The 24,412-nt window shown below is 44.7% G+C and overlaps 1 protein-coding gene across 1 annotated transcript in view; it reads left to right on the top strand.

Moving 5' to 3' along the window:
- The window catches only part of SLIT3 (slit guidance ligand 3), a 724,331-nt gene that overhangs the window by 503,736 nt on the left and 196,183 nt on the right, over positions 1-24,412 (top strand). Inside the window, exon 6 of the mRNA XM_069555989.1 lies at positions 20,580-20,651. Within this exon, the coding sequence (XP_069412090.1) occupies positions 20,580-20,651 (72 nt within the window). The remainder of the gene's footprint in view (positions 1-20,579; positions 20,652-24,412) is intronic.

Raw genomic sequence — 24,412 nt, 5'->3', positions numbered from 1 at the left:
ACAGAATAATGGTAGTTGCTAGCCATGTATGGCTATTAAACACTTAAAAAGTGCTACTGTAATTTAGGAAATGAGCTTTTAATTTTTTGTCTAGTTGATTTATGGTTCAGGTATACAACAATGTGATTCAATTATATGTATATATATGTGTGTATCGGAGAAGGCAATGGCACCCCACTCCAGTACTCTTGCCTGGAAAATCCCATGGACGGAGGAGCCTGGTAGGCTGTAGTCCATGGGGTGGCTACTAGTTGGACCCGACTGAGCGACTTCACTTTCACTTTTCACTTTCATGCACTGGAGAAGAAAATGGCAACCCACTCCAGTGTTCTTGCCTGGAGAATCCCAGGGATGGGGGAGCCTGGTGGGCTGCGTTCTATGGCGTTGCACAGAGTCGGACATGACTGAAGCGACTTAGCAGCATGTATGTGTATATATAAGAATATACATATTCTTTTTCCGATTCTTTTCCAAGTTTTTAATTTTTTGTCAAGTATAGTTGATTTACAGTGGTTCAGGTATACAACAAAGTGATTCAATTACATGTATATGTATATATAAGAATATATATATTCTTTTTCAGATTCTTTTCCATTATAGATTATAACAAGATACTGAATATAGTTCCCAGTGCTACCCAGTAGGCCCAAGTTGTTTATCTACTTTATATAGTAGTGTGCATCTGTTAATCCCAAATTCCTAATTTCTCCCTCCCCCACCCCCTTTCCCCTTTGGTAACCATAAATTTGTTTTCAATGTCTGTAAGGAGCCTGGAGGGCTACAGTCCATAGGGTCGCAAAAGAGTCAGACACAACTGAAGCAATTTAGCATGCACGCACGCAAGTCTATTTCTGTCTTGTAAATAAGTTCATTGTGTCATCTGTCATTTGTGCTTTGGATTCCCCATATAAGTGACACCGTGATGTCTGTCTCTGTCTTTGCCTGGCTTACTTCGCTTAGTGTGATCATCTCTAGGTCCATCCATAGTGCTACAAATGGCGTTACTCCATTCTTTTTTGCGACTAAGTCGTATTCCATTGTATAAATATGTATACATATACCGTATCTTCTTTATTCATTCATCTGTTGGAGACTGGTCTTTCTATATGATACAGGACAGCATCCAAAGCTGATTCATGAGAACGCAAGATGCAGGGAGATCGGTGCAGGTTTTTGCCATGTGTGCTTTTTAAGACAGTATACTTCTATTTTGGAGAAGGAAATAGCACCCACTCCAGTATTCTTGCCTGAGGAATCCCATGGACAGAGGAGCCTGGCAGGCTACAGTCCATGAGGTCTCAAGGGTTGAGCACGACTTAGCGACTAAATCACCACAACCACCATGCTTCTGTTTGTTCTCACAGACTTGTAGATATGTGAAATCTCTGTGGACAAACTTATAGAAAACTCTAATTAATACAAAGTACAGAACTGGAGGGGAGAGGGCAGGAGAGGGTGGTGCTTTTTTCTCTGGACTCTTTGAGGCTCTCTGGACTTTCCTTATCTTGTGCATATATTTACATATCAAAAATATTTCGGTGCCTTAACAAAATCCATCTGATCTCAGCCCAAAGAATGGGAGTGCTTCCATTTCATTCAGTTCTCTGGGACAAGATACTAGAGTGTGTTTTCCTGAACAAGGACTCACAAGGACTCAGCCGGTCATGCCACAGGCTGCCTGTCTCTGTCACCGCTGACCCTCTGTAACTGGAAACTGTGATCATTACTATTTGCATAAGTACAACCACATTGACCCATGGTCCTGGCTGCCAGTTTTGAATGAGAGGAATTATTTGTATTCCACTGGCATCTCTGATTGTGGCCTTGACCAGCCCTGAGATATCTTTCAACAACGAATCACCAGCAGCCAACCCCATGACCTTTGGAAAATGAATTTGCCTGCCGTTGGTCCAGCCTCAGTTTTCTTGCCCAAGTAAAATGTCAATTAGATCACTGGCTGAATATCGTTTTTGTCTACTTAAGCACATTCAGCTCACAAACCTGAAGATGTTGGCTTGTGTCCTTCTCAAATAAGACTCCACACCCAAATTCACAGTGTGCTCTGTAGGGTCACTGAAACCAACCAGTGCATTGGTTCACCGGGAAGATACAGATACTGAGTTGTTATTCAGTTGTCCGGCGAAACAGACTTTGTGCTGCTCTGAACAGCCTGCGTTTAGTTCGGGTCTGTGAATGCTCTGGGGCTCGTAACATGGGTGCTTCCTCTGTGGCACTTTTCTCATTCGTTCCCGGCACACACTGTTGCCCAGCCAGACAATGAAGAAGATAGAAGCCTGCTTTCTGCTAGATGATCTTTAGGAGTTACAGACACGAGAGAAATGAATGGGAAGGAGGGCGTGGCTAGGTGCTGGGGATTCAACCCAGCATAATAGAGTCAGACAACCCTGCCAGACAATAAAATCCCAGTTAACGATCATCAATTCCTGGAGTTTTTTGCACTCAAAATTTAAGACATTTCACAGGAGTCCAAGCAAAAGGGGTTTTCCAAAAATTCCCTCAAGCAGGCATTCCCTGCCCCCATTTCCTTTAATCTGCCTTTACTGCCCATGCCTTACTCCAGATATCCCAAGAGATCCCTTTGGCTCTGAGTCAGCCTTGCCCAGCTAGAAAGAACACTAAAGGACACAAAGCCAAGATTTGAAACTTTGGCTCTACTTTAGAAACGGTCTTGCTTTATTCTCTCTCAGAAGAGCAGGCCCGTCTCTCCTAGTTTCATCTGCCGAAGCCCACTGAGTGATCCTCTCACTACAGCTCCTGATGCCACTGTTAAAAAACAAAGGCCCATCTTTGCCCTAAACATAAAAACCCCAGCGTTCCCAAGCAAGGAGTTACTGCTTTAAATTTTGAGGGATTTTCTTAGTGCGTGTCCCAGAGGTTGAATGGTTTGAATCCAACTTTCCTGGGACTTCTTTACACTTCTCTGGTCATTTAAAAGTGAAGGCTGGCGTTCAGCTTTCTTTTGGGTCCATTGTGAAGAAGCTTCCCCAAATCCGCACCTTTCTGGCAATCAAGATGGCCCTTGTGCAGTTTGGACCTGCTGTCAACCAGGATAATCGAGTTGTGGATATGCGCCTCTCTGCTGGATTATCCATCACAGGGGACGAGGCATCAGAGTAGACTATCAATCCAAGACTATTTGCTAGAATCAGCTCCTTAATGCAATTAGAGTTCCTAAAATGAATTCCTTTCTTTGCCTATTCTCCTACTGAGACAAACGTGAGCTGTACTTTTATACTAAGTGATTTGGCTAGCTTTGCCTCGCTACCTGTTGAACAAAGGACTTGGAATTCAGGTGGCTCTACTTAGAGTCAGAAGCGAGAAACAACTTGAAGAAAATACAGTCCATACTTCTCCTTTTAAAAATACAGTGATTAGATCACATGTACACCCGTGGTGGATTCATGTCAATGTATGGCAAAACCAATACAGTCTTATAAAGTAAAATAAAGTAAAAATTAAAAGTTAAATAAAAAATTAAAATAAAAATAAAAATACAGTGATTATACTATGTATATAAGGTAGATAACCAACAGAGACCTACTGTATAGCACAGGGACGTCTACTCAGTATTCTGTGATAACCTATATGAGAAAAGAGCCTAAAACAGGATGAATATGTGTGTATGTGTATAACTGGATCATTTTGCAGTGCACCTGAAACTACACAACACTGTAAACCAACTGTACTCCAGTAAAACTGTTTTTTTAATGTGATTAAACTTGTCTAGGATCATTTAGAGAATGCACATGAGTTGTGGCCCAAACCTGGGTCCCTTAAGCCTATGTCTGGGTGACTGAGTGATAACACAGGGAGGTCAGTGCCTTGAAAGAAACATTCATCGCTCCCCAGAGCTCTCCTGGAAATGCGAGCCTCGCCATACCACACAGGGCCACACCAGGAGGCACCAGAGCGGGAGGCGGAAGTGAGAGGGAAGGACCACAGGCTGTACTGAGGATTCCTGGGAAAGCCAAGCAGGACTCTGTAAACAGCTTGGGATCAGCCAGTCTGCATAATCTCAGGCCTTGGAGCAGAGGGGCTATCTTGTTAGCCCAGCACCAAGTCCTGGGGTGATTTAGGTAGGGGAAATATTGTTTAATCCCTAGGTCAGGAAGGTGCCCTGCAGAAGGGAGTGGCAACCCACTCCGGTATTCTTGCCTGGAGAATCCCATGGACAGAGGAGCCTGATGGGCTACGGTCCATGGGGTCACAAGGAGTCCAACAGGGCTGAGTGACTAACACACTGATCCTGGCTCAGTGTGTGAGACTTAGGTAAAGAAGGTGCTTGGGGATATGGACTCAGGACTATGTGGTTTGTATGTGAAAGATGGGCTCACTGATCAATTGTTTATTATCTGAAGGAATTAACTAGCTCTGGGAGGGGCAGCCTCTCCCTAAAGTCTCAAGACCCCTTAAGATGTCAAGTCGTCACAAAATACAGAAAAAACACAGAACATGAATACACCCCTCAATCACTAGGATTCCTCAGTTCCTACTTACTGTCTCCCCCAGCCACCTCCTTACACCCTTGAAGCCCCAGATAGATTGAAAGAATCAAGCATGTCTGAATTCTAGTGGTGCTTCAGACTTGACGATGCAATTTAATCATTTTCTGTCTTAGGTTTTCACTGACTTAGCATATGCCCCTCCTTCCACTCCAAATAGTGTGACCTGAGGGATTCTTGATCAGGTCTGGAGTACACTGCCTAATGCTATCCTGCGATTTTAAGTGACTCTTTCTCTCTCTAATCCTCACTTTCCTCTTCTGTTAAAAATGACAGGCTTGGACCTGATGATCTCTGAGATTGCTCCCAACACTGATATTCAGTGACTCTACAGTTATAATCACCCAGAGGGCTAGAATCTCCTTCGGCAGGGTTGAATATACCTACTATGGGTATATTGTCCATGACCTAAAAGCAAACAGTGATGCTCTGAAGTTAGGTGAATGGATAGGTAGGTAGGTGGATGTTTCCCAAGAAACCTCAGTGTTACAGTTTATAATCAGGACTCAAAAGAAACTCCAAGGAAGATAGCTCATTAGTACCAAAAGACTGGACATCCCATCCTGTGCCTCCCCCACTTCATCCCACTCCACTCCTGAATGAAACAAGAAGGTCATCTCCTCCTACACACACCCCGACACCTTAGATTCTCTTCTGAAATATGTGGGATGCATGAAATAGCAAATGCTGTCAGATCTCAAGTTGTACAAATACAGAGACAGCATTTTCAGTCTCATTGAAAAGTAGTTGTCAGAAATATGCCATTCATTCAGAGTCTCTAAGTGCTCTGTCAAGCTTTAACTTGATTAAAATTGAAAACCACATCGCTTGAAAACCAAATGCAAAATCGAAATCTCTTTACTCAGTGCTCTTACATTCCGAAGCCTGGGCTTATGGATTATCCTCCGTTAATTTATGCCATCTTTGTGCCATACATTAATTTTGAATATATTTGTTGAAAATTTCCTGTAGCTTGCATTTATGGTTGTCAAAGGGGCTTTTACCTTGAAAAAAAAAATGGTGCTGGTTTTAATTACAATTCTGAATAGCTTCATAACCGTCGTGAACCCTGGATTTACATCATCTTTATGACAGCTGCACAATTCCCGCTTTATTGATTTTGTCATTTGCTCCATTACAGTTAATGCAAACCTTTTGTACAGACACAATTCTAGTCCCGCACTCTTGTTGGAGGGGTCCGTAGCACATCATGACCGAAATAGACCCCATCCCTCCACCCCGTTTCCCCCGCGACCGAAGGAAAACTCAGGACAGGAAATAGCTCTAAAGTGGCGATCCATCACAGACAAACGAAGCGTTAGCTCTGAGTAACCCTACCCAACCCTTCCGCTGATCGGATGGGTTCCGACGCTTCAGTTTTCAGGGCCTGAGAGATGGCGTCCTTCATCGTGGCAGGACTGCTGGGCGCATCCCACCTCCAGTTCCACTTGCCCGCTGTCTAGAGGAGACTCGTCTGCGGCCGGGGTCACCCCCCTTCTACAGTTCACACGTGAATCTCGAAGCCCTGAAGCCAGTCTGGCCGAGGGTCACGGAGCCAGAGGACTGGGGTGAAAAGGCGCTGTGTCCTCTGCCGAGGGTGTGGGTGCCTGGGGCAGGACGTTCAGCACCCAGGATGGGAAGCTGGAACCTGGGATGGTGAATCTGAAAACGAATTTCTTCAGGGGAAAACAAAAAGAACGGAAGAACTTGGGCGACACCGGGAGACGCAGGCTGCTGCGTTTGCGCCGGGCTCGGGCTCCGAGGACAGCGGCGGACGCGGGAGCTCGGCGCTCCGGGCGCCCGATGCGCGACGGGCTGCGTCCCGGGACTTCGTGCACAGAGACGAGCAGGCTCCGCCCGGAGAGCGTGAGAGGCTGGAAAAATAGTACTTTGACCTGAAGTGAGCATTTTACCCCTCAGGTCCAAATTTCAAGGGCTGTGAGGGAACTAACATTTAGCTAGGATATAAAAACAGAGTGAACTGGCCGGAAAGAGCAGTGCCGGTCCCAAGTTTGTTTCTGGGGGGAAGGATTCCCATTGTTAATGTACTTTAGTGACAAATCCTGGGAAAACCCTAGAAGGCTGGTTCTCTGCCCTGGTTCCTCCCAGCAGCTTCTCGATAAATCTACTCAACCTGAGGGTGTCACCCCGGGGTGGTTTTCTCCCTTCTGCACCCAGAAGCTGTGTTCCACATTGTGGCAAACCCCTGTGAGGAGTGGGTGACTTAGCCTTCGTTTTCTGATGCCACTGAAAAATTACTCGGTGCTTTTCAAAAGTCATTTCTGGGACTTCCTGGTGATCGAGAAGTTAAGACTTGACCTTCCAATGTGTGGGGTGCAGCGGGTTCAGCCCTTGGTTGGGGACCTAAGATCCCACCTGTCTTGCAGCCAAAAAAATCAAAACATAAAACAGAAGTAATATTGTAACAAAATTGAATAAAGACCTTAAAAATGGTCTACATTTTAAAAAAAGTTTTAACGACAACAACAAAAATCACCTCTGTGACTAATGGGAAGAAATACTGTTTCTAAAAGGGTAACACTTCAAGGAGATGAAGCAAAAGGAGGCTAACCTCAGAAGCAACCAGAAGCCTGAGAGAGCTGGACTTGTCTTATCTGCAATGTGCTCCACAAATCTCATAGGCACTGTGAGGGCGTCTGAGCTTGGTGGGGTCCCATGAGCAGTTTGGAAGAAGTTGATGGCACGTTTCATTTATGTTTGTATTTTTTTTTCCCAACCTGCTGTTCAGATCTCCAGTGCTTTGAAAGTTTCCTGTCTTAACTGTTCCAGACAGGAAGAAATTCATATTTGCATTCTCGACTTACCGCATTAAAATCAAATCTCATTCCTTGGATAGTATAACAACAAAATAAGGAAGTCCTCTTGTGAGGATCCAGAGGCTGGAATAATATTCTGCAGCCCTGAATGTCTGCTCATGAGGGGCGCATAGCAATCATCTATTTTATGTCTTTGACTGACAGGGAAATTTTAGCCTAGAGAAGTTAGACCACGGCTCAGCAAGGTCAGAGATCCTTGTCATCTGCTTCCCAAGCGAATTGTTTTTATTTTCCCCACTAAACCACAGTGTCTTAGATAAAACTGTACTACTGGCAAATGAGAAAAAGAGAATCAGCGTGCCCCACCCCTCACCCCACCCAGTACAGTGTTTCTTATCCTTAGTTCTAAAGTGGGAGCCATGTCCTTATTTCTTTTTTCTGAAATCAGGAGAGGAATTAGAAACCTCTTTGAGGCTGTGTGTGTATGTGTGTGTGTTCAGTCACTCAGTCGTGTCCAACTCTGCGACCCCGTGGACTATAAACCACCAGGCTCCTCTGTCCATGGGATTTCCAGGCAAGAATACTGGAGAGGGTTGCCATTTCGTACTCCAAGGGATCTTCCTGATTGAACCTGCATCTCCCGTGTCTCCTGCGTTGCAGGCGGATTCTTTACCTGCTGAGCCATCAGGCTGGGTATGGCCAGCTAAACGAAACCAGCCACGATAGAAAGTCAGAAACAGTGACTCCAGACATGGATGCTTGTTGGATAACCTGGCTCTCACCCAAGTACCCAGGTGGGAACCGTCTCACAAGGACCCCTCTGGCTTCCGGCTCTTTCTCTCTTTGGTTTTTCTGGCCTCTTCTTTCTAATCCAAGTTTTTTGGGTTTATTCAGCTCAGTGAGACCAGAGTCCTGTGGGAATTTGGAGCCCAGCAGGCAGGAAGATGACTCTCCTTTGTCACCTGGCCTCCATCCTTACTCTGCCCACAAACCTCGCCTGGGGGCTCCCACAGCCCACACAGACCAGACGCCCAACCAGGGAAGGTTTTCCACTCTCTCTGCCTCAAAGGAAAGCCAAGGCCCCTTTTCCAGCCTTCTCAGAGAGGGAACCCAGAGAACCAGTCCCAAGAAGGGTGAAAACAAAGTGAGGAACTCGGCTTCTGAAATGCAAGCACAATCTACCGAGTTATCTATGCTGGCTACCCACGGAGAGGAGAGAGCAGTGGTGCGGAAAATACAAAATAGTGGCTAATCCCCCACCATTTTATATTTGCCTTGTGAATAGAGAAGGTGATTTTGGCCCTTTCCATCAAGTTTAGGATCCTCATTCTCTTGCTTAAACCGATTTTATTTTCTCCTAAGTGTAGAGTGACTGGTAGTTTGCCAAAGCCAGCCAGAAGAGAGGTTTAAGATTTGCTGCAAATAATTCCCCAACCACCCCCCCCCCGCCCTTGTTTCTTTCCATCTTTCTCATTGCTCTACAAATGCCAAGATGCTTGTTAGCTATATCAAGCCGAATTGGGTTTCCTGCCTGACCGTGCCTAATGTAAGACCTGGTCCTGTTTTCCCTGCCTTTCTCTGTGATGTTGTCACAGGAGAATTGCTCTCACAATAGGATGCCCTCATAAAGCTCCTCTTTTTAATTTTTTTGAATGTGAAATTCATATGACATAGAAGTCACCATATTAGAGTATGCGGTTCAGTAGCATTTAGTACGCCCGCAATGTTGCACAGCCATCATTTTGATCTACAGCATTCTTCTTATCCCTGCAAAAGGACACCCTGTGCCCGTTAAGCAGCCCCTCCCATTCCTCCCTCACCCCCAGTCTCCAGCAGCTGTTAATCTGTTTGCTGTTTCTATAGATTACAGGTTCTGGATATTTCACATAAATGGAATCATGCAACATGGGTCCTTTTTTGTCTGACCCTTTGTTTTCAAGGTTCATCATGTTCTAGTGTGTATCAGGATCCATTCCTTTTTAATGACTGAATCATATTCCATTGTATGGATGTACCACAGTTTGTTTCTTCATTCATCCATTGGCTGTGTTTGAATTGTTTCTGCCTTTGAGCTATTATGAATAATCCTATGAACATTTGTGTACGAATTTTTGTTTGAACACTGTTTTCTGCTCTTTTAAGTATATCCCTCAGAGTAGAGTTGCTGGATCACTGGGTAATTCTATGTTCAAACTCCTGAGAAAGCATCACTGTCTTTCAGAGTGGCTGTACCATTTTACGTCCCCCCCAGCCACGTAGGAAGGTCCCATTTCTCCACATCCTTGTCAGCACTTGCTTTCCATCTTTTTGAGTCTAGTTATCCTAGTGGGTGTAAAGCAGTGTCTCATTGTGACCCCCTAGGGTTTTGCACCAGGTACTTCCTATGTGCCAGGTGCTGTGAAGAAGGTACAGTTGTGAGCAAGGCAGATCTTGCCCCTGCTCTCCTGTGGCCAGTGAATCCGGGCATCCATTATTCATTACAAGTCCTGGTTTAGAAAAAGAAGCTGGCCTTTTCCTAGAGTATTTCAGTTCTGTGCATTTACTGAATGGAACGTAGTTATCAGCACTGCCCATGTTGCTGAGTTTTGATGCCCCTTTTTTCAACAGTTAATTACACAGACCTTGATATCCCCTTACACTGAGCTTACAAGACACATTTTAATTGGCTTCTGCTGCCACAAAGATACCTTTGAGTGATGCCTCGCTAATGGCCACTGACCCTGTACATCTGAGTACACGACCTGCTGAGGGCAACCTAGTTGTTTCAGGACCTGTGGCTTGTATACCTTTAGAAGACAGGCCTCACACTGGGGAAGGTCAGGCCCAGGAAAGACTGATTAAACTCTGTGTAATTGGCCACTTGCCTGGAGCAAGGAGAGCCATTTCTCTGGATGTGCCTTGCCCCTGCTCAAGAAGCTCTATACTGTGCCAGCCTGGTCAGGAAGCTGCCCATCCATCTCAGTAGGTGACCTGGAATGGCAGCAGTCTCCTTAGGGTGGAGGTCCCTCCCCATTATTCCCAGAAACTGGAGCTAAAATCAGCCTGCTTTCCCCAATGCTGCTAAAAGTCAATTGTCCTGGGACTCCCAGATAATCTAACTCAGACACACACCGGGGAGGTGAGGGGACTGCACTGCCCTCACCTTCCATCTTCTGGGTCAGAATGCTTGCAAACCAGTGAAAGCAACTGGGACCCAGTGACATGCTAAGACCAACCTTGACATTTCTCACCAGCCTCTTTCTATGCAAAGATGAGTGAGTTAAGTCATAACAGGCTCCCTGTCCCTCCACACTAAAAGTCAGAGAGAGGTAGCATGTCATGTAGGATGAACCCTAAGGCTCGCAGGCAGGAAGACAGGTATGAACCTGACTCTTTAATGCATTAGCTGAGTGGCTTTGAAAATGCTACATAACCTCTCCGAACCTTGGTTTCCTTCTGTGTTTACAGCTAGTCCTACTGATGTGAAATAAGTGATTTAATGGAGGCTTTGGAGAGCGTGGTTCATTTTGGCTGAGTTTGCACAGGAAGGTTTCATAGAGGATGTGAGCTTTGAGGAGGGCCTTGACGGAGGGGAAGGGATTTCCCGAACAGAGGAGAGGGAAAGAACCAGCATGAGTGCGTGCGTGGTTCTCTTCCCTGGTGCATAGATGGGGTGGGCAGTGCCATGCGAAGAAGCTTGGGCCGTGTACAGAGAAGCAGCTTTGCCTGCAGTCATTGTGGGCGATCGACTGATCTGGATTCAAAGCCAAGCTGAGAGATGGAACTCTTCCTTAGTTGCCTTTTCTGTAAAGTTGGAATACTAATGTTGTAAGACCCAACTTAATGAACATATTGAAGATGCTCAGCCCAATACTTAATGCCTAATAAATGTGAATATGTACTCTGTGCAACAATTGTTGTGGTTGGATTGTTGTTGTAACAGTTTACAGCATAGGCTATAGGGAGATGTTCAATATTTGTGTACAGATTAAGGAATATTAAAATGAAGAAATCATACCCCATATATGATGGTATGGATTTCACTAGTTTAGGTGCTCCAGACGTTAGTTGATTGTTTATTAACTGCAAATGGCCACACACACAAAAAAAAAAATAGGGTTAAATTTTGTAATTACCCTCCTTACTGGTTCATGCCTATGGGAGTTGTACATATGGATATCATTGTCCTGGTGAGAGAAAATTTTGTGTTGTCTTCCATGCAGGGTTTTGATGGCTTCTTGTATTTCAGTCTCATATCAGCCGGAGAAGTACAAAGAGCATGTGAGTCTGAACTGCTGCCCTCAGTCCAGAAAGAATATATTGAATATCTTAATAATAGATTCTTTGGTCTGGGATGGAAGAAGGGATAAAGAGATAAGCTCAAATCACAGCAGGATCTGAGTAAGATGAGCAGGAACTTTTTCTTTAAAAATCTCATAAGAAATTGACCTCAGGCTGCACATCTTCCGAGCTGAAAGAGCCTTTGGAGATTATGTGAGTCAAATTCTTATATTTAATATTATTTATTTCAAAGCAAAGAAAATTAAGCAAGGCCACATTTTCAGAGTGCATACATTTCATCATTTTCATACTGGAAATTTCCTTTCAGGTTAAATGTTATCTCCATTTTACAGAAGAGGAAGTCAAGACTTGGGTGCATGGATGGTGCATAGTCTGTTCAGGCTTCTGTAACAAAAATGTCATAAACTGGGTGGCTTATAAACAGCAGAAGTGCGTTTCTCACAGTTCTACAGGCTGGTAAGTCCCAAATCAAGGTGCCAGCAGATTCTGTGTGAGCTAGGGGCCTGCTTCCTAAATAGCTGTCTTTTTGGTATAAGGTCACACAATGGAAGGGGCAAGGAAGCTTTCTAGGGCTTCTTTTATAAAGACATTTATCCCATCCATGAGGGTTCTGCCTTCATGTCCTAATTACCTCTCAAAGATCCCTCCTCCTGGTCTCTTTGGGAGATAAGCCTCAACGTATGAATTTGGTGGAAGGACACAGTTAGTCTATAGTATTCTGCCCCCGATCCCCCTAAATTCACATCCTTCTCACATGCTAAATACATTCATTCCATCCCAGTAGGTCCACACTCAGTCCAGCCTCAACTTAAAAGTCTGAAGTCCAGTGAAAGTGAAAGTCACTCAGTCGTGTCCAGCTCGCGGTACAGTCCATGGAATTCTCCAAGCCAGAATACTGGAGTGGGTAGCCTTGCCCTTCTCCAGGGGATCTTCCCAACCCAGGGACTGAACCCAGGTTTCCCTCATTGCAGGCGGATTCTTAACCAGCTGAGCCACCAGGGCAGCCCAAGAATACTGGAGTGGGTAGCCTGTCCCTTCTCCAGTGGATCTTCCCAACCCAGGAATCAAACTGGGGTCTAGAGTCTCCTCTAAATATCACCTAAATCAGATACGGGTGGGACTCGAGCTATTGGGTCATTCTGAGGCAACAGCTGTGACCCTGTGAAATCACGTATATATCTGCTTCCAAAACACAATGGTGGGACAGGTAGAGGACAGAGGGTCCCATTCCAAGAGGGAGAAACAGGACAGAAGAAAGGAGTGGCAAGTCCCAAGCAAATCCAAAACCTCGAGACTCAAGGCCCCCTGGGGCTGGTGTGACTCTTGGTATCCACATGCCAGAAATTTACAAGAGCCCTATCTTCCATTTTATGAAAAAGACGCATAGCAAATATTGAGAGTTCCCAGAAGTTAGTAGTTAATATGGGTTGGAATGGTGAATAAATTCAAGAAAGTTTTTTTAATTTCTACATGAGAGATCCATGTGATTTTTTTTAAAGGGAAACTAAGATCTTTTTGAAGTCTTAGGAAGCCACCCCTGCCCTCCTGTGACGGGGGCCAAGAGATCCTCAACTTCAGCCCAGAGGAGGGCTGCTTAGGACTCCCGTATTTGAATAAAAACCAGCATCCAGTCTGGGCTCCGATGCCTGCAGCCGCTTTGGGCTAAGAAGAAATTCTCTGCTCTGGCCGCACGTACGGGTTGTATTCTCGCGGCTGAAATAAGTTTCTCTCTAGAGTCCAAAGGGAAAATTTCCAAAACCCCCACAAGGATGAAAAAAATTTAAAAACTCACTACAGTTTGTACTGGTTGATTTTTAAAAACAAGTCAAACAGAGATGTGGGAGATAACTCTCAGGCCTGTTAACAGAAGTACATTTCATCTTTCCAGGTTCTAACTCCCTTTCCCCTCTGCCAGGGAGGAACCCCGGATGGCTATCACTCAAGAGTGTAACTAAGGAAACCGCAAACCTGCCCCCATCACTATGGAGACAGCCTTTTATTTGTTTGGCCTCTGAGTATTCATGACATCAGCAAGGATGCTTCTTACAGAGAAATTTTATCAATATTTCCTGATGGGCAAAGTTAAGAACCGCATTAGAATGTATCAGCCACTTTGAGGGCCCCCATTAGCCTGGTTGCAGGGGTGTTTAAAGGAGCAGCCCGCTTTACAGTAGCTGCAGTAAGGAGCCTTTTAGAGTTGATGTAACTGAAAGCTGAGTTTGTGAAACAACAGACATTATAAGATTTAAGTAAACTGGTGCTGAGAATAAATGTTTCCCACAGAGTCAGCATCAGAGGTTTAATACAGTGCCTGGGACAGAAGAGTTTCCTAGAGCAGTCTCAGAAGTCTCCATACTTAAACAGGGAAGTTCCGGGCAAACGTTGTTAAGTTGCACATCGTAGCTCTAAAGTTCTTTAGTCTTCATATCAGGTGGACAGAAGAGAGGCTGGATGTGAAGCATGCCTCAAAACAAGGGAGCTCATTTTACAAACAATAGCCAAACTTCCTCTGTCCCTTGGTCTGAAAGTTGCTTAGAAAGAAAAGAAATTCTCTCATTGTGAATAGGGGGTATCTTCCTTTGATTTGCCCTTTGTCTGTTTGGTTTTTATTATTGTTTTATTTATCTAGAAAAGCCAGAAATTTGTTTCTGAAACGTGTTCAAAATAAGCGAGAGCTCAGCATCTTCCCGATAACCATCCTTCCTGCTAAATTAATTTGCAGGGATTTCTAACCACCCACCCCCACCCCCTACATTTTCCTGCACAGATTCATTTGCCAAATCCCCAACAAACTGGAAACTGTGTAAACACAGAAGTGGAGTTATTGATATTTCTCAGCGATGTGTAAAACACGCCTTTATTCTCCAAGGTCTGGCGTGCTGCTTTGGTGCTAATCCATCATCTGGGTTTGCATTATTGCAGAGCTTGAGTTCGGGAGCATCTACTGGAGTGGATGCAGTTATTTTCCTGCTGAGAAGTTGCATATGTCAAACAGCAGTATGATATATGCTAAATAAAAGGTATTACGCTAGCCATGTGGCAAAGTATGCATAACAATACTTGGCATAACAGATTTATGCTTCAGTTTTTAACTACATTCTAGGCAGAATGTTCTAATCAGAGAGCTTAATTAACTTAAGACTGTGTCCTTTGCAAAGTGGGTTTGGTTGATTGAGGTTTGGGAATGCTGACAATCACCTAATTATCTAAATTACTCTGTAAATATGACTGATGCAGGCACATTGAATTTCAGAGGTCAATACCACTTACTTTACCTGTTTTATAATACACTTTTGCATTTATATGTATACAATAGGGAGACAGTACATGTAATTATTATGTAGGAAAAATAGGCATAAAGTTGTCAGTTCTATATATAGGAATCTCTGTGGATACATAAATAATTCATAGATCAGTAAACAAATCTATATGCATGTATTCTTGGGTCTGGTGGACAAGTGTACAAAATGTGGAAAATAATAGATAAACCTCCTTTTGCTCATTTGAGATGTTGTTTCAATGCAGAATTACAGTAGCTCCTTAATGATGAGAGGCAGTGACAATTCATTAGCAGACTGTGGCTTGGATCAAGTGTTCGATTTGCCTACAGAGTGTGACCAGTGTTCAATTATATGAAGTGTCTGCATTTCTTTTGAACGCATTTTTTTTTTCCTTTTGCCAGTTAAAATAACCTTGAGCTTTATTTTTTTCTTTTGAAGACCCTAGCCAGCAGAAGACAAATACTTCTATAATATGTTTTTCAATAATGATTTTTTTAGAATGTTAAACTGTCATATAAAACAACCTTCAGAAATGCCACTAGATTTCTTGTTTTCTTCTTAAAGGACAATTGAATCCTGGGGAGAAAAAGAATAGCCAGTCAAAGCTACTTCATGTTTTGTCTTCTGGATTGTTTTTAGAAAACAGGGGTTTCCCAGGGTTTTTCTTTTCTTTTCTTTTCTTTTTCATAGTTGCAAAATTCTATTTCTCCTTGGTGTAGAAAAAGAAATACCCTTTGAATATGTATATATTGGACAATGTTTCATAAAAAAAAATGTAAGTTAGTTTAGTTTTTAGAATTCTCTTATACATTTTAAGGTAGTTGAAATGTAAGCACCACAGGTAACCTTCCAGATACTTTCAAAGGGTATCTCACAGTTCATTCTCTATCCCAGTCCCTAATACAGTGTGAACATCTAATAATACTCAGTTGCTCTAATAGGATCTTTAACTATAAGTTCATTAGCTGGATTCTGAGACCACAGACTTGCTTTGAATTTCTTCTGAGGCTTCCCTTGCAAATTTCGTGCAGAAGTCCTTCCATTTCTTTATTTCACACATTTCATGTAGACAGTTTTGCTTGGAAATTACCAAACTGTTTAACTGCAGAGGGTGCTAAACTTCAGCTACTTTTCCCATTTAGCATCAGAAGGACTGCAGCAACTCTAGCTGCAGTCCTAGAGCAAGGCACTGCAGCTGGATTTGAGGCCCAGACTGGCAGTGCCCTGAGGCTAAGTCTAACCATCCCCGGGATGAGATGCTGGGTCCCCAGAACATCTGGGTGAGAGGTGAACATCTGGGTAGGTGTACTCTGGTGTATAGAGTATAGACACTGCATCTAGATAACTAGTTGGGAATTCTTTTCTTCCAGCTCTCCAAAAGCCTGTTTCTGGAGATTTCTACTTTCAAGGTATTCCTCACAGAGTCTCAAATGTATCATTGAAATCATGAAATTTTCTTTCTTCTCTTGTTGTGTGATGGTGGTGGTTGAGAGATAGGTAGATGGTTCAAAATTGTAATCAGTTTTTAAAAAACCCTTTTAAAAGGATTTGGATATGCTTCTTTTCATTTTTGAGCCACAAAAATATTTTCCATCCTGCTTCAATTATGAAATTTGAAATTGCAATCGAAAGAGATGAATTGTGATAATACTATGCTTACAAATGGGAATTCTTACAAAAGCCCACTCTCCCTGTCTGCTATTTGTGGAGATTAAGTCCTCACTCATGCTGACTTTCCTTTCTGACTTGTTTATAGTCTCAGAGTATAAAAATACAGTAGTCAGAAAGCTCCTCTTGGGGTGTCTGCCTTTAGTTCTTGTCTGAGGATTCCTTTCTAAATGGACTTTGGTGTCATGTTAGCAACTCACATTGTTTGCCGAAATCGGAGCTGCCAAGGGAAATTAGAGCAGTTAATTTAATGTCATGAATGTTTGGGGGCTTCTTGCCTGATTCACAGGTGGAAGAGTGTAAATCACATTGAGTATTCTGTATAAAGCAGAGGACAGTAAGAGCCGCCTCCATCTGCTGCCTTCCTGCCCCTCATCCTCACTCTGCACCTGTGGAAATCTCCCTTCACCCCAAGCAGACTCCCCAGAAGCTCGCTAGTGGAGATGTGTGAGGCAGAAAGGCCGCCTCTCACCATGGCTCCTGAAGGACCTCTCCATTGTCTCTGCTAGTGATGGGGCCACAGGGCTGCAGCCAGAACCATGTGGCTTGTGGCTTTGAGCTCAGCCCTGCCACAGTGGCACTGAAAGGACTCTTCTACAACCATAGGTGACAGCTGTGAAGCCCCTGGCACTAGGCTGGGCACTGGGGTCGGTTATTTTGTGTGGCAGAGAGTCAGGGTCCTTAGCAGAGCCTGACTCACCTCCCACTGCCGAGGCAGAAGAGAAAGAGAGCACCAGGTGCTTTCAGACGGCCAGGTTCTCAGTGCTCCCATTCCCGGGCTTTCTTTTGCACCTGATTCTTGAGTAAACGGTGTGTAGAGGGGATGCTTGGCTTTCTGATTTGTCCTTAAGAGAATCTTTGAATGAGTCTTCAAAGGCACAGTATGGACCTTTGACCAGAAAGCTTAGAACACATGTCGGCAGCCTCTGTCCACCCCTGAAAGCAAACTGCTAAGTCAGTTTTGTCTTTAGCTCTGTGTGCCTAGTTTCACTTCTCTCCCAGTACCTGCAGAAAGATGCTACATTTGCGTTTATTTCACCTCCCTTCTGTGCTTCAGGACTAAGTTGTGTGTGTCTGAGACGTAGTTTAGAAGGAAAATGACAGCTTGTCGGGACCAAGCATGTATTTACTTTGTTTTAGGGATCTAGCTTATTTGCAGGAAATATATGAATTGATTGCCGATAATTAATGAGCATATCATGAACACTCTGAGGCTCAGTGCCATGCAGATGTGATTGTTGGGAAGTGCATAACTCTGGTTTACATTTGCCTGACAAGACCCTCGCAGGCATTTACCCCGTAGACTTTCAAAATGAACAATACATCTTGGGAAGAACTCCTGACTACCAAGGCGGGGATACTGTTTATCTGTGACTAGAACGAAAGGAGACCATCTAGATTATAATAAATGTCTTCTAGAAAAGCACATTTCAGCATAAATATTTTAAATTTTGATACATTTCATGGGTTCCAAGACACTCCATAAAATATACCCACAGAGATGCTTATATTAAAGTTCAGTTTTCCCCATTACTAATACACAACAGGGTGTCAACTTTGTGCCACCCACTGAAAACTATTTAAACAGCATGTAATTGATAGTGTACTAGACATCTCTGCTTTTAGCCTTAGAATGAGCAGGGCCCTCTCAGCACCCCTTGGCCGCCCCTGCTCTGTATCCTGAGTGGCAAAGCCCTGCTGGGAGACTGAAGAGTGGATTTTTAAAATCTTTTGCACATATCCTTTCCTTTCCCTCTCCTCTTTCTCATTTCTTTCACCCACTTCTCTTTTTTTCTCCTTTCCAAGAGTTTTTTCCTCCCCTGAACGTTACGTTCTTTCCATGTAAAATCCTGTACATTTAGAGTATTCTGGTTGGTTTCCGGCACTCTCGTAAAGAAAAGGAATAGAAAACGCTTCCAAAGTCCAGCAAATAAATAATATTCTAATAGCCAGGAGCTCTCTAACATGTCTATACAAAAGCAGGTGCACCACAAACTGCCATCTCTCTGCACTGCCCCAGACTTCCCAATTTGATGATTTAGAGACTTTTCTACTTAGGTGGATGGTCCCGTTTTTGCCGAATTCAGCACGTTCATTAAACAGTTTCTTGGAGCCAAATGCCAACTCCACTGCATTTCTGCTTGGTAAGGTTTGGTGGCCTTGTAGCAGGGCAGGAGTTGTTGATTCATCGACCCTTGAACAGATGATAAATCTGGAAGTTGGGCGGTAGTACTAGACTGCCTTAACAGAACTTCTGCGGGGAATCAGTGGCTCCAACACTTACGGGAAATCTACAAAAAGGCCACCCTCTAAACTCTCGTTAAGAAAGGCTCAGGAAGAGCCTGGGGTAGCAGGAACTACTCAGAAATAACGCAGGAGTCGGCGTCAGCAAGGACTTTGAACGCTAGATGTGGAATTCATCAACTTACGGAGGGGTTCTGCTTCTTGAGACCCCCATTTCTTGCTGCTTCTTTCATTCTAAATGCCTAGTGTCTTGTATCGTGAGCATCTTTTGAGATGATTCAGTTCCTCATGGGACCACAGCAGAACCCATCTGCTCTGATGCACTCCATCACTTTGATTGTACATATTTCATTCGTGTGCATTTATGCCATCCTACATCTATATATTTTTTTCAATGATAACAGGATTATAATTATAATTCCACCTTCCTTCAGCAGAGTATAAAATACTCCAAGAGGGCTACCAAAGGCAGCTCTGACATGTCTTCTGCAGAGAGTTGTCTTGGTGCAAGACAAGCTCAAGTTTCAGGTGTAAATTCCAGCAGCCGGAGAACCCTCCACCTGAGAGGACTGATTCTGTCTGAGACAAAAGAGAGAAATAGGAATCTAGACAAGAGTGTGTCACTACAGCCGTACTTCTTTCTACTGCTGCTCCTCCAAAGACCATGGTGTGTTCCACACACAAAATTTAAGACAGTATGGTGATAATCACTATTTTCTGTATAAAACAGTTTTTAATTAAATGAGGTTTTTAATATATATAATAGATGATATTTAAGTTGTGGTGTGGTCGTGATCAATCTCCTGACTTACACATCGGGCATATTTTGATTTGAGATAGTGGTATCTATTTGTTATCGCTCAACTAAAATAACCTTAGTCCCCAACTGGAATGTATATTAGTCAAGGCGTCTTTTTAAAAGACAGGATTTTCATGCTCAAAAGATGGAAAGGGAAGTAAGAAAAAAGTCCCCAAATAGGTGCATTTAATTCTCCCCAATTTAAATTTAAGTGGTACATCTTTAAAGTGATAACGATAGTCCTTTCCCCGCCCCCCCCCCCCCCCCCCCCCCGTCAATAACGCTTCCATCAATGAGTTTCTTTAATGTCGATGATGCTTGATGCAGTTTGAGGGAATCTGTATTTAGTCAGAGGCTGCTTCAATAGAATGACCTACCAGATGGGCCCCATAACAAAGCACAGAGGCATCAAACCACCACAGACATTTGGTGCTTAGAATAATAAAAAGACTATAAAATTAGATTAGTTGAGTCTAATTTGGAATTGGTATATTCCCCATGCACCCTCACTGCTCTTGGGCAGATAAAGCCTAAAGATTTAGCACTGTGTCAGAGCGGAAGACTGCAACTTCCAGTAAAAGGGAGACAGGGAGAGGGGGCGAGGGGGAAGAAAGCATTCTGGGAGGTCACCGAGGGCAGAGCAGTGACCTCCAATGATTTACAGGCCTTTAGCTTAATGAAATTGTTTCAGTGACATGACGGTAAGAGCTCGTAATGGATTGGATGCCCTAATGTAATGAAATTACTCCCTTCTGCCTAAAAAAAAAATGCGCAATTAATATTTACTGAGACCTGACAGCCTCTGGTGCGCTCGACTGTGTAGTTCCCTCAGACAGTCAGAGAGGAGAGACAGCAGCGTGGCAGACAGGCTGGCTCTGCACGAGCTCCTGGCGGGCGAGCAGAGCCGCGAGGGTGGAGGGGCCGGCGCTCGGGGACCGGGGACGCCCGGCCGGCTCACGCACGGCCCCCGCTCAGCCCTTCATGCTCTCCCCTTGCTTTTCCACAGGCAACTGGACAACAACCACATCAGCTGCATTGAAGATGGAGCCTTCCGAGCGCTGCGTGACTTGGAGATCCTGTGAGTTGATTCTGCGATCGCTGCCTGGTGTGCGTGTGTGTGTGTGTGTGTGTGTGTGTGTGTGTGTATGTGGCTGTCCGGGTGAGGAGGAGACAGGGGGAGTGTGTGGGCCCGGGGGTCTGTGTGGATGCGTTTCTCTGTCTTTTGCTGCAGTGCTATTAAAATTGGGAACTGGGAGATCCCTCCGGCTCACCTTGGTCAAAGTGTTTGCGGGCAGCAAAGTGTGATTTCTCACCTCCCACAAACTGGGGTTCCTGTTAATTAAGTCTGGATTGAGTCCTTTCTCCCCCGATGCTCCCACGATATTTGTTGCTGGGTGAAACAGATGGGCTAGAGTGGACCCCCAGTGCCTGCCGGAGCATTCGGGGAGCATCTGATTGTGGGCTTAGAGAGCAGGTTACAGGTCTGGGAGACGAGGAAGAGCTAGTGCTGCGGGGTCGAGGCTGGAATCACCCAGAATCAGAGAGGGACCTTGGCACAGAACCAGGTGGAACGCCAGACAGCTAGTAAAGTCCAGTCATGGCCGTGGCTCCTGGGATCCCATCTCAGGTTTAAATCCAAACTTTGAGCAGTAACCTTAAAGTGACAGGGGCTGGGAGGTGAGGAAGAAGATGAGAGGAGATGAACCCCTCCCCGGAAGACCACCGTATATCCTGTCTAGGAAAAACGTGTAGCTGTCTTCACGTGTTCTGGATTTTCAAATGGGTCTCGCTAAGGAAACCTGATTTCCAGGGGGAGAGTCAGCTAGGTGTCATCCCCGGGTCATTCTGACTAAAATTGGATTGTGTAAGAAAACCTTTTGATTGTTCTCCCCCACCCCAAACTACACCTCCAGCTGTCTCTGAGTCGGGGAAACCTGAAGAGGACGGTGGCCAAGCCTAGCAGAACTTGCGCTGGGAGACGTGTGATTCAGCCCCAGCGTGGCCCCTCGATTAGCTGTGTGACCTTGGGCAAGTGCCGTCTGTGTTTGGAGCCTCAGTTTTGTCATTTGGAAAATGAAGGGGGTGGTTGCTGTATCGTGGAAGGGCTTCCCCTTTCCAATTTCTGTAATTGCTTGCTTCTAAAAATAATTTTGATGGTACAGTTCTAGCCAGAATGATAAGGGCAGGGTACACTCCCCTGGAAATTAAAAAAAAGAAAAAATTACATGGCCACCAGGTTACATATCTCTGACTTCCAGAAGAATGAAGAGATGTCAAACAAACGAATGAGTGAGAACATTAGACTGTCCCTTTGTCCACAGGGGGAGGCCCACCTTCCTTTTCACCTGGCCTCGCAGGTAGCAACAGTGGGTTGGAGACACCCTCTCGACACTGTGTGAAAGGAAGGTGATTCCAAGAGGAATCATGGGAAATCAAGGGGATGCTGGTGCTGCAAGCTGCTGGAAATCGGATGAAAGCCGAGAATCCCCGGTACAGAAAAGGCAGGACCCACAGCCGGGAGGTTGGTCAGGTTGTCATTCCTGAGATGGATGGTCTCTCCTCACCCAAACTCTGACCCCGGAAGCAGCACCAATTGTGTGTCTGCTTGGGAAAGGATGCCAGCCCAAATTTAGTAACCCAGGACTCCTCTTATCAAGAGGCTGGAGCTGAGAAGGGTAGGCGCGATTTTCCCTGACTGCAAAAAAAGCCTCTGTAGAAAGGGCTGCTGGGAGCATATCATCTTCTTCTTGAGAAGGATGAGAAAATTCCCCGGGAAGGGACCAAGAAATGGAAGTCGCTAGCTGCCACAAAGCAGACGTGATGACCTGACAGTCCACACGTTAGTGCTCTCGGCTTGGCGGGGTGTCATCTGGCCTCACCAGGAGTGCCGCTGCGGGGAGTGAGAAGCTATACAGTCAGACACCCTGGGTGTGGAGTCCTGGGTGTGGTGGCCCCTTGGCTAAGTTATTCTACCGCTCTGTTTTCTTAACTTTAAGAGATGCCCTCTATACTACATAGGATTTCTAGTAGTCACTCAGTCGTGTCTGACTCTTTGCGACCCCACGGACTGTAGCCCACCAGGCTCCTCTGTCCATGGAATTCTCCAGGCAAGAATATTGGAGTGGGTAGCCGTTCCCTTCTCCAGGGGATCTTCCCAACCCAGGGGTCAAACCCAGGTCTCCTGAATTGCAGGCAGATCCTTTACCATCTGAGTCACCTGGGGTCCCCTCCACTTCCCTAACTTTCTCCCCACCATGCCCTCATCTTCATCAAACCCCTGTCCAGGACAGAACTGAACTGTCCTCTCTACTCTGATTTTATATATATATATATATATATATATATATATACACACACATACATAATAGATTCATGTATATAATGCATATATATTTTTTATCCAGATACACCACAACTTGAAGCTGAAAAACTCACTATGAAAAACAAAAGTTCTCTCTCCCCATCATTGTAAAGAGCTCACAGGATCTGATTAGTTTATCTTCTCAATTCTAAACAAAGCTAGATCAATAGCTTTGTTTTAAAGACACTCTCATTTGGCTTCACATGGCTAAGTACTTAAAATTAATCACAATCAGGTATTCCATGGGTTTTTAATTTCCAGCAGAGGCACACAGCTTTGGAACCATCCATCTTCATGGTGAGCATACTGAAATTGGCTGGAGCTGATATCTCCATTTAAAGACCCTCCCTGCCCCACCCCCAGACCTTCCAAATCTCATCTTCACATTGACATTTTGTAATATTTCTCTGTAATCACAACTTAGGCACTATAAAGAAACTTGACAATAAAGTATTAATAATAAATAGGAGCTAAGTGAGGGCATCGTATATTAACTTAATAAATCCTTCAGAGAGAGACCGAGACTTCAGGGGGAGGCGGGGGGGGGAAATGCAAAACACACTCTCCCCACAAAGGTCATCTCTAAGTATCTAAAGCTTTTAAAGTTTGCAAATCAAGAAGACGAAGTATAGAGACTTCCCTGGCAGTCTAGTGGTTAAGACTCTGCACTCCCACTGGATGGAGCATGGGTTCAATCCCTGGCTGGGGAGAGAAGTTTCCACATGCCACATGGTGTGGGAAAAAAAGGAGACAAGATATAGTATTTCCTGTGTGTTTTCTCTCTGACATGAGGCAGAATAAAGTATAAAGGAAAGTCCCCATTACCTCAAAGAAATCCCTCTTAAAATCAACTCAAGTTTAGGGACAAAAACTAGTACTGAAAATATTTCACACAGGAGCACCCTGTTATTCCACCCTTTCTATGGATGGGAATGCCATAAAGCTTCTTTCCACCCAGGCTGAGGTTGGTTGCACCGAACGTGACGGGTGAGTCTAGGCAGGAACCCCCAGCGGTGAGGAGTAAGGGACTGTACAAGCTTTTGGAAAGACTGAAATCTGTCCACCTCAACCTCATTTTTGGCTCATGCCCAATGGGGGATGTCCAGCGCAGAGTATGGTACGCGAAGAGAGCCACCACCCTCTCTTTTTCAGGCAGCCAGAAAAGGGAGTGAGAAGGAGCGCGTAGTATGGGCAAAACTCCGGAGAAGGAGCCCTAAGGCAAGTGATGGTAGCTGCGGTCAGTGTGCAGTTACTGGTGGTTGTGGTTTAGCTGCTCAGTCGTGTCCGACTCTGTGCGACCCATGGACTGTAGCCCGCCAGGCTCCTCTGTCCATGGGATTCTCCAGGCAAGAGTACCTGAGTGGGTCACCGTTTCCTTCTCCAGAGGATCTTCCTGACCCAGAGATCGAACCCACAACTCCTGCACTGGCAGGTGGGTTCTTTACTGCTGAGCCACCTGGGACCGACACTGGAAGCGG

The sequence above is a fragment of the Ovis canadensis genome, chromosome 16 (genome assembly GCF_042477335.2).
Source record: "Ovis canadensis isolate MfBH-ARS-UI-01 breed Bighorn chromosome 16, ARS-UI_OviCan_v2, whole genome shotgun sequence".
NCBI classification, from domain to species: Eukaryota; Metazoa; Chordata; class Mammalia; order Artiodactyla; family Bovidae; genus Ovis; species Ovis canadensis.
The sequence above is the reverse complement of the archived record's forward strand: the minus strand, read 5'-3'. Positions and strand labels throughout refer to the sequence as shown.